This window comes from Gobio gobio, assembly GCF_949357685.1.
Source record: "Gobio gobio genome assembly, chromosome: 4".
NCBI lineage: Eukaryota > Metazoa > Chordata > Actinopteri > Cypriniformes > Gobionidae > Gobio > Gobio gobio.
This window is the reverse complement of record NC_137100.1, coordinates 24,248,086-24,262,300: the sequence shown is the minus strand read 5'-3', so window position 1 is coordinate 24,262,300 and position 14,215 is coordinate 24,248,086. Positions and strand designations below refer to the sequence as shown.

The 14,215-nt window shown below is 38.1% G+C and overlaps 1 protein-coding gene across 1 annotated transcript; it reads right to left on the bottom strand.

Annotated features, from left to right (window-relative positions):
• Nucleotides 1-1,096: 1,096 nt before the first annotated feature.
• fam47e (family with sequence similarity 47 member E) lies at nt 1,097-4,843 on the bottom strand (the record flags this gene model as incomplete). Its single annotated transcript, XM_079815249.1, has 8 exons — nt 1,097-1,180; nt 1,313-1,390; nt 1,513-1,608; nt 1,710-1,889; nt 1,967-2,147; nt 2,337-2,494; nt 4,048-4,420; nt 4,800-4,843. The coding sequence occupies 8 exons, from the start codon at nt 4,841-4,843 to the stop codon at nt 1,097-1,099; spliced, it is 1,194 nt and encodes a 397-aa protein (XP_079671375.1).
• Nucleotides 4,844-14,215: the final 9,372 nt, after the last annotated feature.

Sequence of the window (14,215 nt, the reverse complement as noted above, 5' to 3'; positions counted from 1 at the left end):
ACATTGTTGTCAGCAGTGAATCTAGCCTATTGTGAAATAGCTATGTTGTCATCAAAGCTCATACAGCCAGTCTTGAGTAGTCTCGTGTAGCTAGACCTTCAGACTGACGGCTGAAGGTCTGGACTCTATTGCAGCTTTCATTGGTCAAGGACAGCCCAAGAGGACGTTTGACTGACGTAACGCAACCAGTCACAGTTCATTTTGTTCTGCATCATGTATAGGGGAGTGAAAATGTAAAGTCGATGTCCCTCCAATAACAAACCGGCGTGTGTCTATAAACGATTCATTCAAGACATTTACTGCAACAATGTAGCCGCGAACTTCCCAATCTTTTGTAAACTCGACAACATTCTTTTCCATGAGGGAGTTGAGTCGAGGCATTTGTTTCCAGGCGGACCGTTAAAGAACGCAACACACTCGTCTTGCGGACATCTTGTAGAATTCAACCAATCAGATGACGCTTTTGAAACTCCTGAAGTGTTACCAGAAAAGTTTGCCATATGCATCAGACGTTCCGCCAGCAGTCCATTGGCGTGACGTCTGAGACTGAGACTATTCTTGAGAAGCTAAGCCGACTGAGCCAGATGACTGCTCTCGTGGTAACCTCCATGCACTGCTTTGGTCTGTGCAGTGCCGCATGAGGTCGAACACACCTAATAACAATTGACCCTTCGCTAGACCCGCCTTCAAAATATTTCTTACTAAGTCAACTGTTGCCATCTGCCATTTTTAACTGGCAGAAAAATGTAGACAAGTGCAGCTCATTAGCATGGCAGAAAGCTTAAGAGCAGACTTCAGGATATTTACCGAAAAATTCTTAGAAAGAATCCTACCAGGATGCTGAGAACACAGTGTTTGTTTTTCAGTGAACGTTTTATGAATGAATAAAGAAAACTAGAGGAAGAGAGAACCGTGCCAAATACGCCCTGTTTGTATTTATTTCTTTTTTCAACATGAAATAACTGTACAGAAATCTGGCTTGGGGGTAAAATGTTCCTTTTTAATCTTGAAAAAGTGTAGTTTGGGGAACTGCATTTAGCAGCTGATGCATGAATGTGTTCAATAAAACAACATACGGGAATATTATTTCAAGAGTTTAATGCACAGTTCTCCCTTTAGATGATGTGGAGCCTCTGATCCTGTTCTTCTGTTCATCCTCAGAGAATACAGCACTGAGAAACTACACAAGGACATTAATACAATAATTTATTAGTATGTAATTATGTCTACATTCAAAATATATATTTCATATACTTCAATGCATCAAATATTTATTCAGTTGAAGTTGAATGTGAACGCGCTCGTCAATTACCCTTGGCATTCTTATCCCCTTTTTGATAATGAACTCTCTGAATGCCTGAATGCCGTGAATCTGCTTCAGCTCCTTATCCTAGATGACAGGAAAATATGAATGGATCTCCAGCAACTTAATAGAGATCAGACTGGTTTGCCTCATCATCAGCTGTCACATTATTTGCTCTTTTTATACTTCGTAGATGCTATAAAAGTCACCTGCTCACTCAGCTGTTCCTCAAAGTCCAGACCCCCTGTGATCTCTGCCAGGGCTTGAGGATCATTGGCAGCCTGGGGTCTGATGGGTTTATAGGCCTGTTGTACAAACATGAAGACACTTGTTAATCCTCAATCACAAACTTTTGGGTAAACAACACAAAAGTTATGTATTAAGAACAAAAAGCTATGTCTCCAACCTGAGTCAACTCATTAACACACTGGTCTTTATACTGATCCTCTATAGCGCTAAGAAGTTTTGCTGTAGTTTGGTTAGGATCTGGCTTGTTAATAGGTAAGGTCACAGAGGGTTTTTTCTCATAGTCGCTCTTAAACAGGTCCAAGATGGTTGACTCTGTCAGATCACTGGTCTCACCACCCTGAGAAAACATTCATATAATGTAATATCTAGCAGTCTTCTGATTAGTACTTTAATGTGTACATGATTAAATATTACCAGTGAAGTAATCCATTCACAGAAGAGCTTGGTAATCATCTGCTTGTCATCTTCTAGTGATACGGAGTGCAAGTGTTTAACACTCGCCATCTGGTCTTCTTTGACACCCAGAGTTTCTTTGAGTTTCTGCCATTTATAGGGATTTCTTGGTCTGGCATCTTTACATTTCTCCTTTTGAGGTCTTGGGAAATTTAGGAAGAGCATCAGGAGTGGTATTATGATACATGTAACATGTCTCCCACCAAAAGAAATGTGACATTAAAATAGGAATACTGTTTTTAACCTAACATTGTGACCCGTTCCATTCCAATGGAATGGGATCAGAACCAAAACCAGAAACGTGCACAAAAGAAGAGGAAAGGAAAATCACTTGTTGGTGATGGATGGTTTTATTGTCTCCGGAGTTGAGAATTCAGACTGTGCTCGGTTTTCTTCTAGATGTTCCATTTTCTTTGTTGGAGAGGTCATGGACAATTCTTCCTTCATGCACATATCCGGATCCAGGACTGACAACACCTGATCAAATAACTGTTGAAAAAGTTTGGAGGCATTGTCTGTATTATACATTGCAATTAATTATTTTTTGCTTCATCTTCTGTCATATTTAAAGCTGCTGTTAGATATTTCTGTGCCACTAGCAGCACCAAATGGAATCACAAAACTGTTTCCAAACAGGTTTCCCAAACACTCCCACAGCTTCCAGTGGACCCTTTTCATATTTCTAGGATTCTCTGAATTGTAAGTCATCATCGTTGGGTAATCTTCTACACTGGTGAATGGGCTCACAAAACAGAAAAAAATGTACTACATAAGCAGCTATATTAGAAACCCCAGTGTTGACTAGTTTTTGTGGTTTAATATGAGGGTAAAATAACACAAATAATACTGTTATAAATGTCTGATGCATTAAAAAATAGCCTATATATATATAAAAGTCCCCATGAAATCAAAAGTTTTTGGCTTTTAGTACTTTTATCTATAAATTAGTTTGCCCCAAAAAATTCGCATTTAGAAGATAAGCGTTCAAAACGTACAATCTCTCAGTTTCTCCAAAATGGATCAGTGATTTTGCACTTCAGATTTTCTGTCCAATCAAATGCTCGAGAATCTAAAGCGCCCCGCCCCCAAATAGATGCTGAATTTACGGCTAAAATTTTCTACATGGTGAATGGCACAAAGTGCACTAAATAGGGGACAGGAAACAATTCATACAGTGTAAAAATGCTTTTCATTGGGGCGAATGAAGTGTGTTTTCAAATTTAGTGTCACACGAACCGCGGCAGTCTGCTCCGTTCCAGAGACACAATAGCTCAGAGCGGATCCTATGCAAGAGTCGGCGCAGACCACGAAAATGTACCTTATCCATTTGAATTCTGCACAGAATGTTATATATTAAAGCGATTTGGAGGAAAAGCGAACAGACAGAGGAGCTGTTCGATATGTCCTCCCCTGTCTTCCTGTTTCAGTGGAAATTACATCAACACATTGAATAACACTGCACTGCGTGTTAGGCACTTCAGTGGGTCTTTAAAGATTATAAAAATATTCACAAAATATTCTGAATTCAAAAAGGCTCCTGCCCAAACCCACGCAATTGGTAGAGAGCCAATTAGATCTTCTCTTATTGGCTAAAACGAGTGGCCCCTGTTTCGATTCATTTTTGCTGTTTACATCCTCTTGGGTTGTCAAATACAGTCGAGTGCCTTTTCTCAAAATGTCACAGCCTATGTTAGTGATATCTGTCTGGTAATGGAGAGATTCAGACCGTTCCAATGTCATTACGTAATAGGCCTACGTGGCGCAGCGCAAGACAAACATTTGTGGTTAAAAAGTATATAATTTTTTTGAAAATGGCCAATCCTTTCGCTAGATAAGACCCTTATTCCTCGTCTGGGATCGTGTCAAGCCCTTTGAAGCTGCATTGAAACTGGAATTTGGACCTTCAACCCATTGTACCCCATTGAAGTCCACTTTATGGAGAAACATCCTGGAATGTTTTCCTCAAAAAACATAATTTATTTTCGACTGAAGAAAAAAAAACAGTAAATTGTTCTGAACTACACCTTTAAATGTGGTTTTACCTCTGGTGTCATAGCGCTCTCCATATGTGGATACAGGGCCAGAGGGTGTTGTTTGAGTTTGTGCTCGACAGCATCAATGAACTCCCGCTGAGCTTGACTCTGGGGATTCTGCTTTGAGTAACACACTTGATATTTACTCAGTCTCTTCTGTGGAAACTTCACTGAACAAGCGTGGTTCGGCATCCCAAAGACCACCGGAGAGGGTCCACACTTACACTGGGTGAAGGGCTCTTTACTGACTGTCGGGTAACCGTCTCTAAAATCGTCCAGGCCCGGGGACAAAAAACGCCATTTGCGACTATCTAATGCTCCAGATAACTGTTGCTTTTGCCTCAGATCCCTGATATATTTAGTCTTTAGCCGTTCCTTGAACCTGAAGACAAAGACAAGAGTTGTGGTCATTCCTGTTCTGCAGTACCAGATGAGCTCAGTAAAAAAAATCTTATGTTGAAATTTGAGGATGTATTTATAAAAGGGTAAAGAATACTTAAAGTTAATTACAACTTTACGGTTGCCGGTCTAGCAGGTTTTTATTTCCAACCTCTTGCAGGTTGGAAATAAAGAGTCATAACAGAATTAACTTAGCTTACACAGAGCTTTACCAGAAGTTATAAGTGTATATTCAGAAGAAAACGTTTTGAATAGTCCAAAAATGGGGGAAAGAACATCTGCTGGAATAATGTCTTAATAAGTTTCCAGTTTTTCATGTTAGAAGTTGGTATTTAATTTAAAATGCAAAGTTTGCAACTTACCAGGGGAACTTAATGTTTTCCACTTGTCCAGTTTTGAAAGACATTTCGCTCTTCTCAATGCTTCTATATTATGTTTAAAACGATTAGTTTTCCAGCTAATGTGTCTTATAGTTTACAAACACAACGTTATTAAACTATCACCATGTTTGGAAGTCACAGTGAAATTTGGAGACTAGAGTGATGTGCGTTGGTTTGGTTGTCATGGCAGCACAACTGACTGCCGTTCTTGGTACTTGTAGTTCTTGGCAACTCTACTGAAGATGCATGAGGGGCGTGTTTACACCACAAGAGGGAGCTTTGTGATAATATTGCAGATGCAATATGTAGTATACTATAGCTGATAGGAGCTCAATTTGACCAAACGCTTAATAATAGAATATACATTTTAATTGCTGAATCTGTACCTAAAAAAAAAAAACACCACCATTGCTATATTTTCAATCTATTCATTCTTAATGAATTTCTTGTTTTTACTCTTTTAAAAAAAAATGTATGTAGTTTTGAATTCTATGAGAGCTCTGGGAAGTTTATATAAATGTACTGATGTATTCATTATCATTAATATTATCAGTCTTATAATAACATATGCCTAAAAACAATGCCCCCTTAAGAGAAGACGGAAATTGTTTTGCCTTTGAGTTTTGCTTGACTTACATCCTGCATGAATGATTTACTCTTAACAGGATGTGAAAACAGAACTTTCTGTTCGCACTTTTGAATTTGTTGTTCCAACCTCCCAGATATCATTAAACCAATGATCCATCAGTTCAGTCGAGTTGGACACAATTAGTTAATAATAATTCACAGTACTGTGTTCCAACTGGACACATGATTCACACTTTATCCGAGGGGACGGTTAATGACATTGGGGAGGCACGGAGGATGCCCTGTTCTTCAGGAAGTTCAGTTTTGTTTATGGAACAGCTGGACTGTTAAAGTGGGAAAAAATACTGTCAGGCTATGCTATTCCAAACAATACAGTAATGTCCTCTTGATGAGATTTAAACATTCCTTGGAGAACACAATTTTAAGAGTAATTGAAACTTTCTAATCTAATCAGTTTTTAGAAGTGTTTTTACATTGGCTCTGGGGGAAAGTAGGCTGCACTGCTGTTAGAAGTCCTCATTAAAATTCTGAAAGTGGATCAGCTGATTTTTTGAAATATGGAAAGGAGTGCATTAAGTGCTCGGGGAGTGGAGAATCATCTCTAAGAATGAATAACTGGCTGGAGCCCAGAGCCCTTAAGCAGAATTTGTATTTGTTTCATGTGCCATGCATCACAGGATCGCACGCATACCTGTTCTGAGGTTAACCTTCACTTACAATTGGGCATCTAGTTCAATGGAACTTTTCCATTGCACAAAAGGTTCCTTAGAAAAAAGGTTTTTAGGATTATTGAGAAAATGGTTCTCGTATAGAGAGGTTCTTTGGAAAACCAAAAATGGTTCACTGCTGCAAAAAAGCCCTTTTGGAATCATTAGAGCTTCTCATATTCTGCTGAATGTAAAAAAAAAAAAAAAATTCACTCATTACTTTGAATGTATTCTGTGGAATAAAGACGATATTTTGTGTCCTTTTATTTTGTTGTTTTTTTATCTTCTTTTTTTTCACCAGAAGAAAGAAAGTCATACAGGTTTGTCAGTGAGTACATAATGACTGAATTTTCATTTTTGGCTGACCTTTCGCTTAAACTTTAAGTGACAATTATGCGCAATGTGAAAAACATTCTTCCAATAACTGATAAGGAAGTTAATCAAAACTCCCTTTCCCCTTCCCAACCAAAATGAATGAGTAAGGCTGAGTAATGTCATCTAAGCTTGTCTTTCTGTTTGCAGAATTGTGACGTGCGTGCGTGACACCTACAATGGGAGCTCTTTAAAACATTTGCAAGAGTACACAAAGTGAATTTAAATGCAGCGTATTTGTTCTGCACACATGTACAGTAGAACAAACTTCACAGACTGTTCAGAATTAACGTGGTGGCGTGACTGCTTCCAGGAATCCGTGTGATTTGAGGGTGTAGCCCGGTGACTCCTACACATCCAGCAAGGGGTTGAACATTAGATCAGATCATAGTTTATTCGTCTAACATGTGCACACCTTCAACTGCTAACTAATCCCATAAATGATTTCTCGTGAAATCAAAATAAACATCAAGACAATTATGTGCACCACAATCCATGAAGAACCTCTAACATCCATGGAATGTTTCCATTACACAAACGTTTTTTTTAATGGGAAACGATTCTTTGCACTAAGAAAAAAAAAAGATTCTTGAATGTGAATTGGTCAGTAAGATTTTTTTAAAGAAATTAATACTTTTATTCAGCAAGGGCAAATGAAATTGACCAAGTAAAGACATTTATAATGTTACAAATGATTTCAGATAAATGCTGTTCTTTTGAACTTTCTGTGTTATCAGGAGTTACTCTGTCATTAAAAGCTGTTTGATTTCATGAGATGATCGTTTTTTACTGTCAACCAAAGTTTAATAATAATAAGAAATGTTTCTTGAGCATTAAATCAGCATATGAGAATGATTTCTGAAGGATCATGTGACACTGAAGACTGGAGAAATGATGCTGAAAATTCAGCTTTGCGTCACAGGAATAGATTATATTTTAAATGATATTAAAATAGAAAACATTTTAAATTGTAATTATATTTAAAAAATATTACTGTTTTTACTCTGACCCCAATCTATTGAATGGCATAGTGCACATTAAATTGCTCCTCGGTGATTAATTACGTTTTTTATTGCAGGAGTCAAATCTGTGATATTTTAAAAAAAGAAATGCTGGAGCAGCAAGAGCAGGAATTTGACTGTGTGAGAATTTTCCCCTGAGTGGGAAGTTTCCTCCATTAGCACAGACTCAGGAGAAATTAGCCAAACAGAAAACACAGAAGAAAGCTGGTAATTGTTTACAGAGCGATTTTCCCCTGGGATCAGTGCTGCTGCTGAGACAGGTAGAAGTGGGCCGCCCTACAGGGGCAATGGAATTTCCTCAGAGCCAAACCCTATGAAAAGTATTATTTATCAGAGCATGTGATGTGCCCGAATCTATGGAGCTCCAGCTTCCCACAAAGGACAAATGCCTTATGTAAGTTTTGAGACAAAGCACACAAAGGAGGAATGCTCCCTTTGAAGGTCTGTCTGTTAAATGGACAGCAAATATAGAATAAATGCCAAGCGACAATGGAACATGAGAATTTCCCTTAAAAAAGAGCCTTTTGCTCTCCAAAGATGCATTTATTTGACCAAAAAATGCAGTAAAAACGAATATTATGAAATAGTGGTACAATTTAAAATAACTGATGGTAAAGCTGAATTTTCAGCATCATTACTCCAGTCTTCAGTGTCGCGTGATGTTGATTTGGCACACAAGAAACATTTATTATTATTATTAGTTGAAATTTGACTAAGCTGAAATTAAAAACACTTATCTAATTATACTAGCAAACAACCTTCAAGGACAGAGTAACAGGATAACACAAATCATCAGGGGAGCTCAGGCTGGCAGTCGACAATGACAAAGAAAGGAAACATTAAATTTGGGAACAAACAAATCACTTTTTTGTTTATCAAAAGGTCCTCCCAGAAATGTACTTGTACATTTTCCAGACATTCAAGGTAGCGGAATTACTTTAATGGCTTTCAGCTTCCCAAAACATGGGCCTCTCCTCTTGGGAGGATTCAAAAACCTTCTTCATACAATCAGTATGAGCACGTTCTTTTTCTCCCAAAACTAGCGCTGCAAAAAAAAGTTGTAAATAAAACAATGGTGTACATTTTACAAGAAAATAATATTTGTTCTACTTTCTTTATTATTGGTTGTGCAATTAATTTACTAGCAATTCTGAGTGAAAATTTGTGTCTACGTAATTTCTGCTAGTTTTATACCGTCGCCTGGATCTTTGGAAAGTCCACATTCACTCCCTCTACTAAATCCTGTCACTCCTTATGTTTAAACAATGGTTTGTTGTAGTTGTGTAACTTCTCCCTCAGCCATGAGAGATCGACTATACCTTAAACAAAGAACAATACAGGACAAACATCTATATTTTAAAGCCCATTTTATTGATATATTATGCATGTAGAGAATAATTGATCCCAACACTTAGTGAAATTGTTTCTATTTTCTGTTCTTAGCCATCTCTTTCCCTCCTATTTCTCTTCTTTCTTTCTTTTTTTTTTGTGACAAGCTCAAATGACCCGCAATTGCAGTGTTCTTAAAAGGGCTGTTTGTGGCCTCGGTGAGCTGTAATAGAATCTCACAAATATAAATTCAGCATTCTTTTCTTCCTATTGTACTTAATGGCCTGAGGCAACATCAATCACATCTCCTGAAAAGGTCTGGCTCTTCTCACCATACTCCCACAGTCATTCCTTAACCGTGGTCTGCACCAGCCCATCCTGGACGGTGCCAAGTGCCTGTTGGGAGCTGAAACAAACATTGTACCATCCTGTACAGACCAGCATTTCCACACTGTCTCCCAATGCAAACTCCGGCCTGCTGAGTGATGGATGACACTTCGAATAGTGTGTGGCGTCGTATTTGTTTGTAGTAAAACTATTGAATGTTTAAACACCGAACACAACGAGAAAGGTAATATATAACGACACGGGTAGGTTAATAGTGTGTTTATGGTCGATTGAATTACTCATTTGCATGATAACCAGGTTTCCCTATTATTTACAAACCAAATGATTTGAGTGGAGGAACTGGTTGAACCAACTTTTATATTTGCTTTTGTAGTTTTCCCAACACATATGCTGTCCAGCTGTCAGATGCCCACTTTCTCATTCACATGCAGTTTTCCGCCCTTCATACATAATTCAGAAGATTGTACAAAGTAAATCCTTTTTTAACACAAACAAGCCAGACTGTCAGATAAATCAGTCACATTACACAGGCATTACTATTACAGGTTAAAGGGAGAGTTGACCCAAAAATCTAAATTCTGTCATCATTTACTCACCTTCATGTCATTCCAAATCTGTATGACTTTCTTTATTCTGAAGAAGATATTTTAAAGAATATTTCAACCCGATTTCACTGAAAAAACACAACTATGTTACAAAGTGGCTATTTTGGATGAATTCGTACATTGTGAAACATATGAAAACATAACATTTGGGCTGGGCTGTAGGAAGATCATACAACAAATACATTTGAACTGGCCACCAATACGAAATGCCATGAGATTGTGTTGTTAACTGTTTTTGTTCATGCTGTGTATGTTTAGGATTAGCATTTTGCAGAAGAACATTGTTTTGGTTGTGCTTCGTCTCTGCGTGCAAATGAATATGACCCTTCACAATAGATAATTCTTTACAATGTCTGACTCTGTTAGAGAGCTACACATGGCAATTTATCTGTTCAATAAAATACCTTATCTGTTGAGTAATAAAAATGCCATCTCTGCATTGCTATATTTCAAATCCCTCGGTTCTGTTCTGAAAAGCCAAGCCAATGTTGATTCTTGTTTTATTACAAACTCTTGTCACGTTCTCTTTTTGCCAGCAGGCTCTCCTCTCTCTGTTCGCAGTTTTTCTTTTAAAACAGGTGATTCGAGATTTAGGGTGCGTTCACACTTGTCATGTTTGGTTCGATTAAAACGAACCCTGGTGCGATTGCTCGGTTAGTGCGGTTCATTTGAACATATGAGAATGCTGCCATCCGAACCCTGGTGCGCGCCAAAACAATGGGTCTCGGCCCGCTTCCAAACGAACTCTGGTGCGGTTCGATTGATATTTGAACGCAACACGGACCAAAGACATGTAAACGAACCAAAAACAGGATGTGATGTGATGTCACAAGATGCGACGCTACAAGTCAGCTGATTTGATGACGCAGAAAGATCGGTGTATCCAAAATGAGTAGAGGGCAAACGTGGAACAATGAGGAGGTAAAGTGCCTCATCAATATATGCAGATATTCCTTTCTGCATACAACGGAGGAAATCCTGATGCTGTTTTGAATGTTTTGAACATTTTATGAGCTCTTTGTGAGTTCTCAGCTGGTAAAAATAAAACCATACAGTATGAACACGCATAAAATGATCGCGTTTAATCCAGCACACAGCATTGTTTTGAATGGTAAAAGCAAGCAGAATTACAGCGCCACATACTGGCCTGGCATGTATACTACATCGTTTTGAGCCGTTTTCATGCTCTCGTGTGGACGCAGATATTACTTGAAACGAGGGGGAAAAAAAGATTGAATAGGAAAAGCTCTGGCTTCGTGTGGATGGGGCCTACATACACTTGTGAACTTCCCTTCCACCAGTAGTGGGCACTCATGCAATGATGTACATCCGAGTGAACAATATGGAGGGAGGGAAGCAAGCGAGGGAAGGGCATACAAAATTGGACATAATAGCATGGCTGCCAACTCTCACACATTGAGCAATTCAAACAATAAAGACCGTTTTGGCGCGAAATGTGGCGGGAGCGCGCATGAACCGACCATCTCTTCCTCTTTACTAGTTGCAGTACCAAATAAACATAAATGAATATCAGAGGGTATGTTAGTGTAACACATTGGTGGCTGTAGATGGTGATAACAAAGTCTTTAAAGGTGAACTATGTAGGATTTTTGCAGTAAAATATCCAGAAACCACTAGACCAGTGTTATATATTTTGTTCAGTTGAGTACTTAGAATATCCCAAATGTTTCCAACTATTTGTAAATCGTGAGAAATTGCTATTTTAACCAAGGAACCGGGACGTGTGAGCTATGCGTGTGAGGGAGTCGCCTGTCGATTGCGTCATATCTGCGTCACCCTCGGTTTCCGGTTTTATTCAGTGAAACACTTTACTCTCACTGCAGTGTGAATAAAAAAGTGTCAAAAAGTGAAAGTGTCATAGCAGCCGCCGAGCGAACGTCATAACTTCCTTTTCAACACACTCAGATATATCTAATACGATAAACAGAGTTGCGTTACCTCATACTCATGACTGGAAAATAGGAAGTGGCGCCGGCAACCGTGTCATAATAAAAGTCCCGCCGGCGACTATGCCATAATAACAGTCCCGCTCTTCAATCGCTCCTGCGGCCTTGCTCAGCTCCACAACACTCGGCCCTGCTCTGCTTCTCTACAGTAATGTTAATAATCGCATCCATGAACATGATTTCTGCCCGAGTCCTATCCTGACTGTTTTCCACCGGCTGTGAGGTGAAGACCACATGTCCCAAGATTCTGCGCTCAAACGTGGCATCATCAAACTACGCCTTTGTTTTGAACAGGCGACCTCTAGTGGACGGAAAAGTTACATAGTGTAGCTTTAATCCAAATAACAAACAGAGAAGGTTCAGGACACATTCACAATAACAATAACCGACAAAGAACTGAGCAGAACAGGGAGTATAAAAACACAGGGTGAATGAGGGAACTAAACAAGAGAGGAGCTCTAAGATATAACTAAAAAGGTTACATAGTGTACCTTTAAAGTGAAGCAATAGCTTTTCAAAAAACTACGGTGAATCTCTTGGCGCAGGAGTACATCCTGTTTTAAAATCCGGTTTATATGGAGAATTAAACATATTTAACTGCTGTTCTCTCCCTGTTGTTCAAACTTGTCCTGCCTTTCTCCTATAAGCAGCACCCAGTAAAATATACGAAATAAATGCATCGTTGTGAAGGGAGGGGCAGCCAGAGAACGTGACTGCTGGAACGCTGCTTCACTGTTGTGCCAAAGGTCATATCAACACACCCACAATCACAAGTTCTGTATCTTCATCAAAGGGGATATACAGAGAATTATGATTTACCATAATCCATAACATATTCAAACCCATATTCACATAAAAGACATCTTTGTATTTTCTGAATAGTTGTATTATTCACAGTATGTCTTTGCTCATTTCAGGTCAGGGGGGTGGAACGCTTTGAGCTTCTCCCACAAGTGGGTTTAGCAAAAGAGCAGTTTTAAAAATGATAGTGTAGTTTACTATATTGCAAAAAATATCCACGTTATAGAGCAATAGCAGTGTAAAAAGTGGCAAGCTGGACAGAAATACAATACACTATCTATTAATCAGATTTATGAAGTAAAGAAATGTGGTTGCACTGTACACTGTTCAGTTTTTACAACCTCATAATGCAACTTAGCAGGTAATCAGTGATTTATCCACAGTTAAACAGTAAAGATATGAAAAGGCTTTGCTTGCTACTGCTCAGCAGGATATCTTTTATAAAAAAAAGTTTTCAGATAAAGGTTTTGTATAGTCAACATTCAAGGAATAAAACCTACTGACTTACAAAAGACTTTTCATTCTTTCGAATGAAAAAGGAAACTTGCATTCAGCTCGTGAAGCAATTGTGCTTTTGTGATGTATTTGTTGTTCTTTCTTTTTCACTTTTATGTGCAGCCATTTTTAAACATGTAGAGCGAAACAACACTAAACAAATAAATAAAACATGTTTAAGATGGTTAATTAAGAAATGTTTGCATAACCCTCTCAGACCTTTCCTTTTCCTGAACTCAACAGGATGCAACTGAATGCAGTTTGCGTCATCATTGACACACACAACATGCACAGGAGTATTCAGACAGCCATGTAAGAATTTTAGATGCAGAAGAGCACCAGAGGGTGAAAAAACTGTTAAACTATTGTTTCTTTAGTTTACACTCTAAAAAAACACTAGGTTAAAAACAGGGCAGTGCAGAGAGTTCTTCAGAGGCAGGGGCTCAAATGTAAAAAAGGGGCAATATGTAAATATATATATATATATATATGGGGTGTAACGGTACACAAAACTGACGGTTCGGTAAGTAGGCTACCTCGGTTTTGAAGTCACGGTTCGGTACGGATTCGGTACAGCAGTTTTACAAAATTGCGTTTTATTAATTTTTATTCAACAGTGGTTTAATAAAAAAAAATTGTGTCTGTCCTTAAATGAATTCAATTATAACTAAAAGTTTCTTAAAGATAATGCTGTAAACTATATAGGGAGCCCTTACATATTGCTATTAAAGATTAACAACAGAGCCCAAACTATTAGCCTAAATTCATTTGCTATTTATTTTTAGATATAATAATCAACACTCATAAGCTTCACATAAGGCAGTTTTTGCATTAATATCTAAATCTAATTATTATTATTTTTTATTTGTTGAAATATAATCATTTAGTGGCTGTAATTTTCATGACAGGTTTATTTAAACATACATAACAGGCTAAGTGGTATATAATGAATATATATAGGCTAATATAAAGAATATATAGGCTAATATAGAGCATGTATTCAGTGAAAGAGTTAATCTCTCTAACGTTAGTGAACTCACAGCTGTGGACACTGAATGACTTCTGAGGTAAATGTGATTCTACATGACATACGTTTACATGGACAGCAGTAATCTAATTATTGACCTTACTCTGAATAAGACAATAATCTGATTAAGGCGTTTA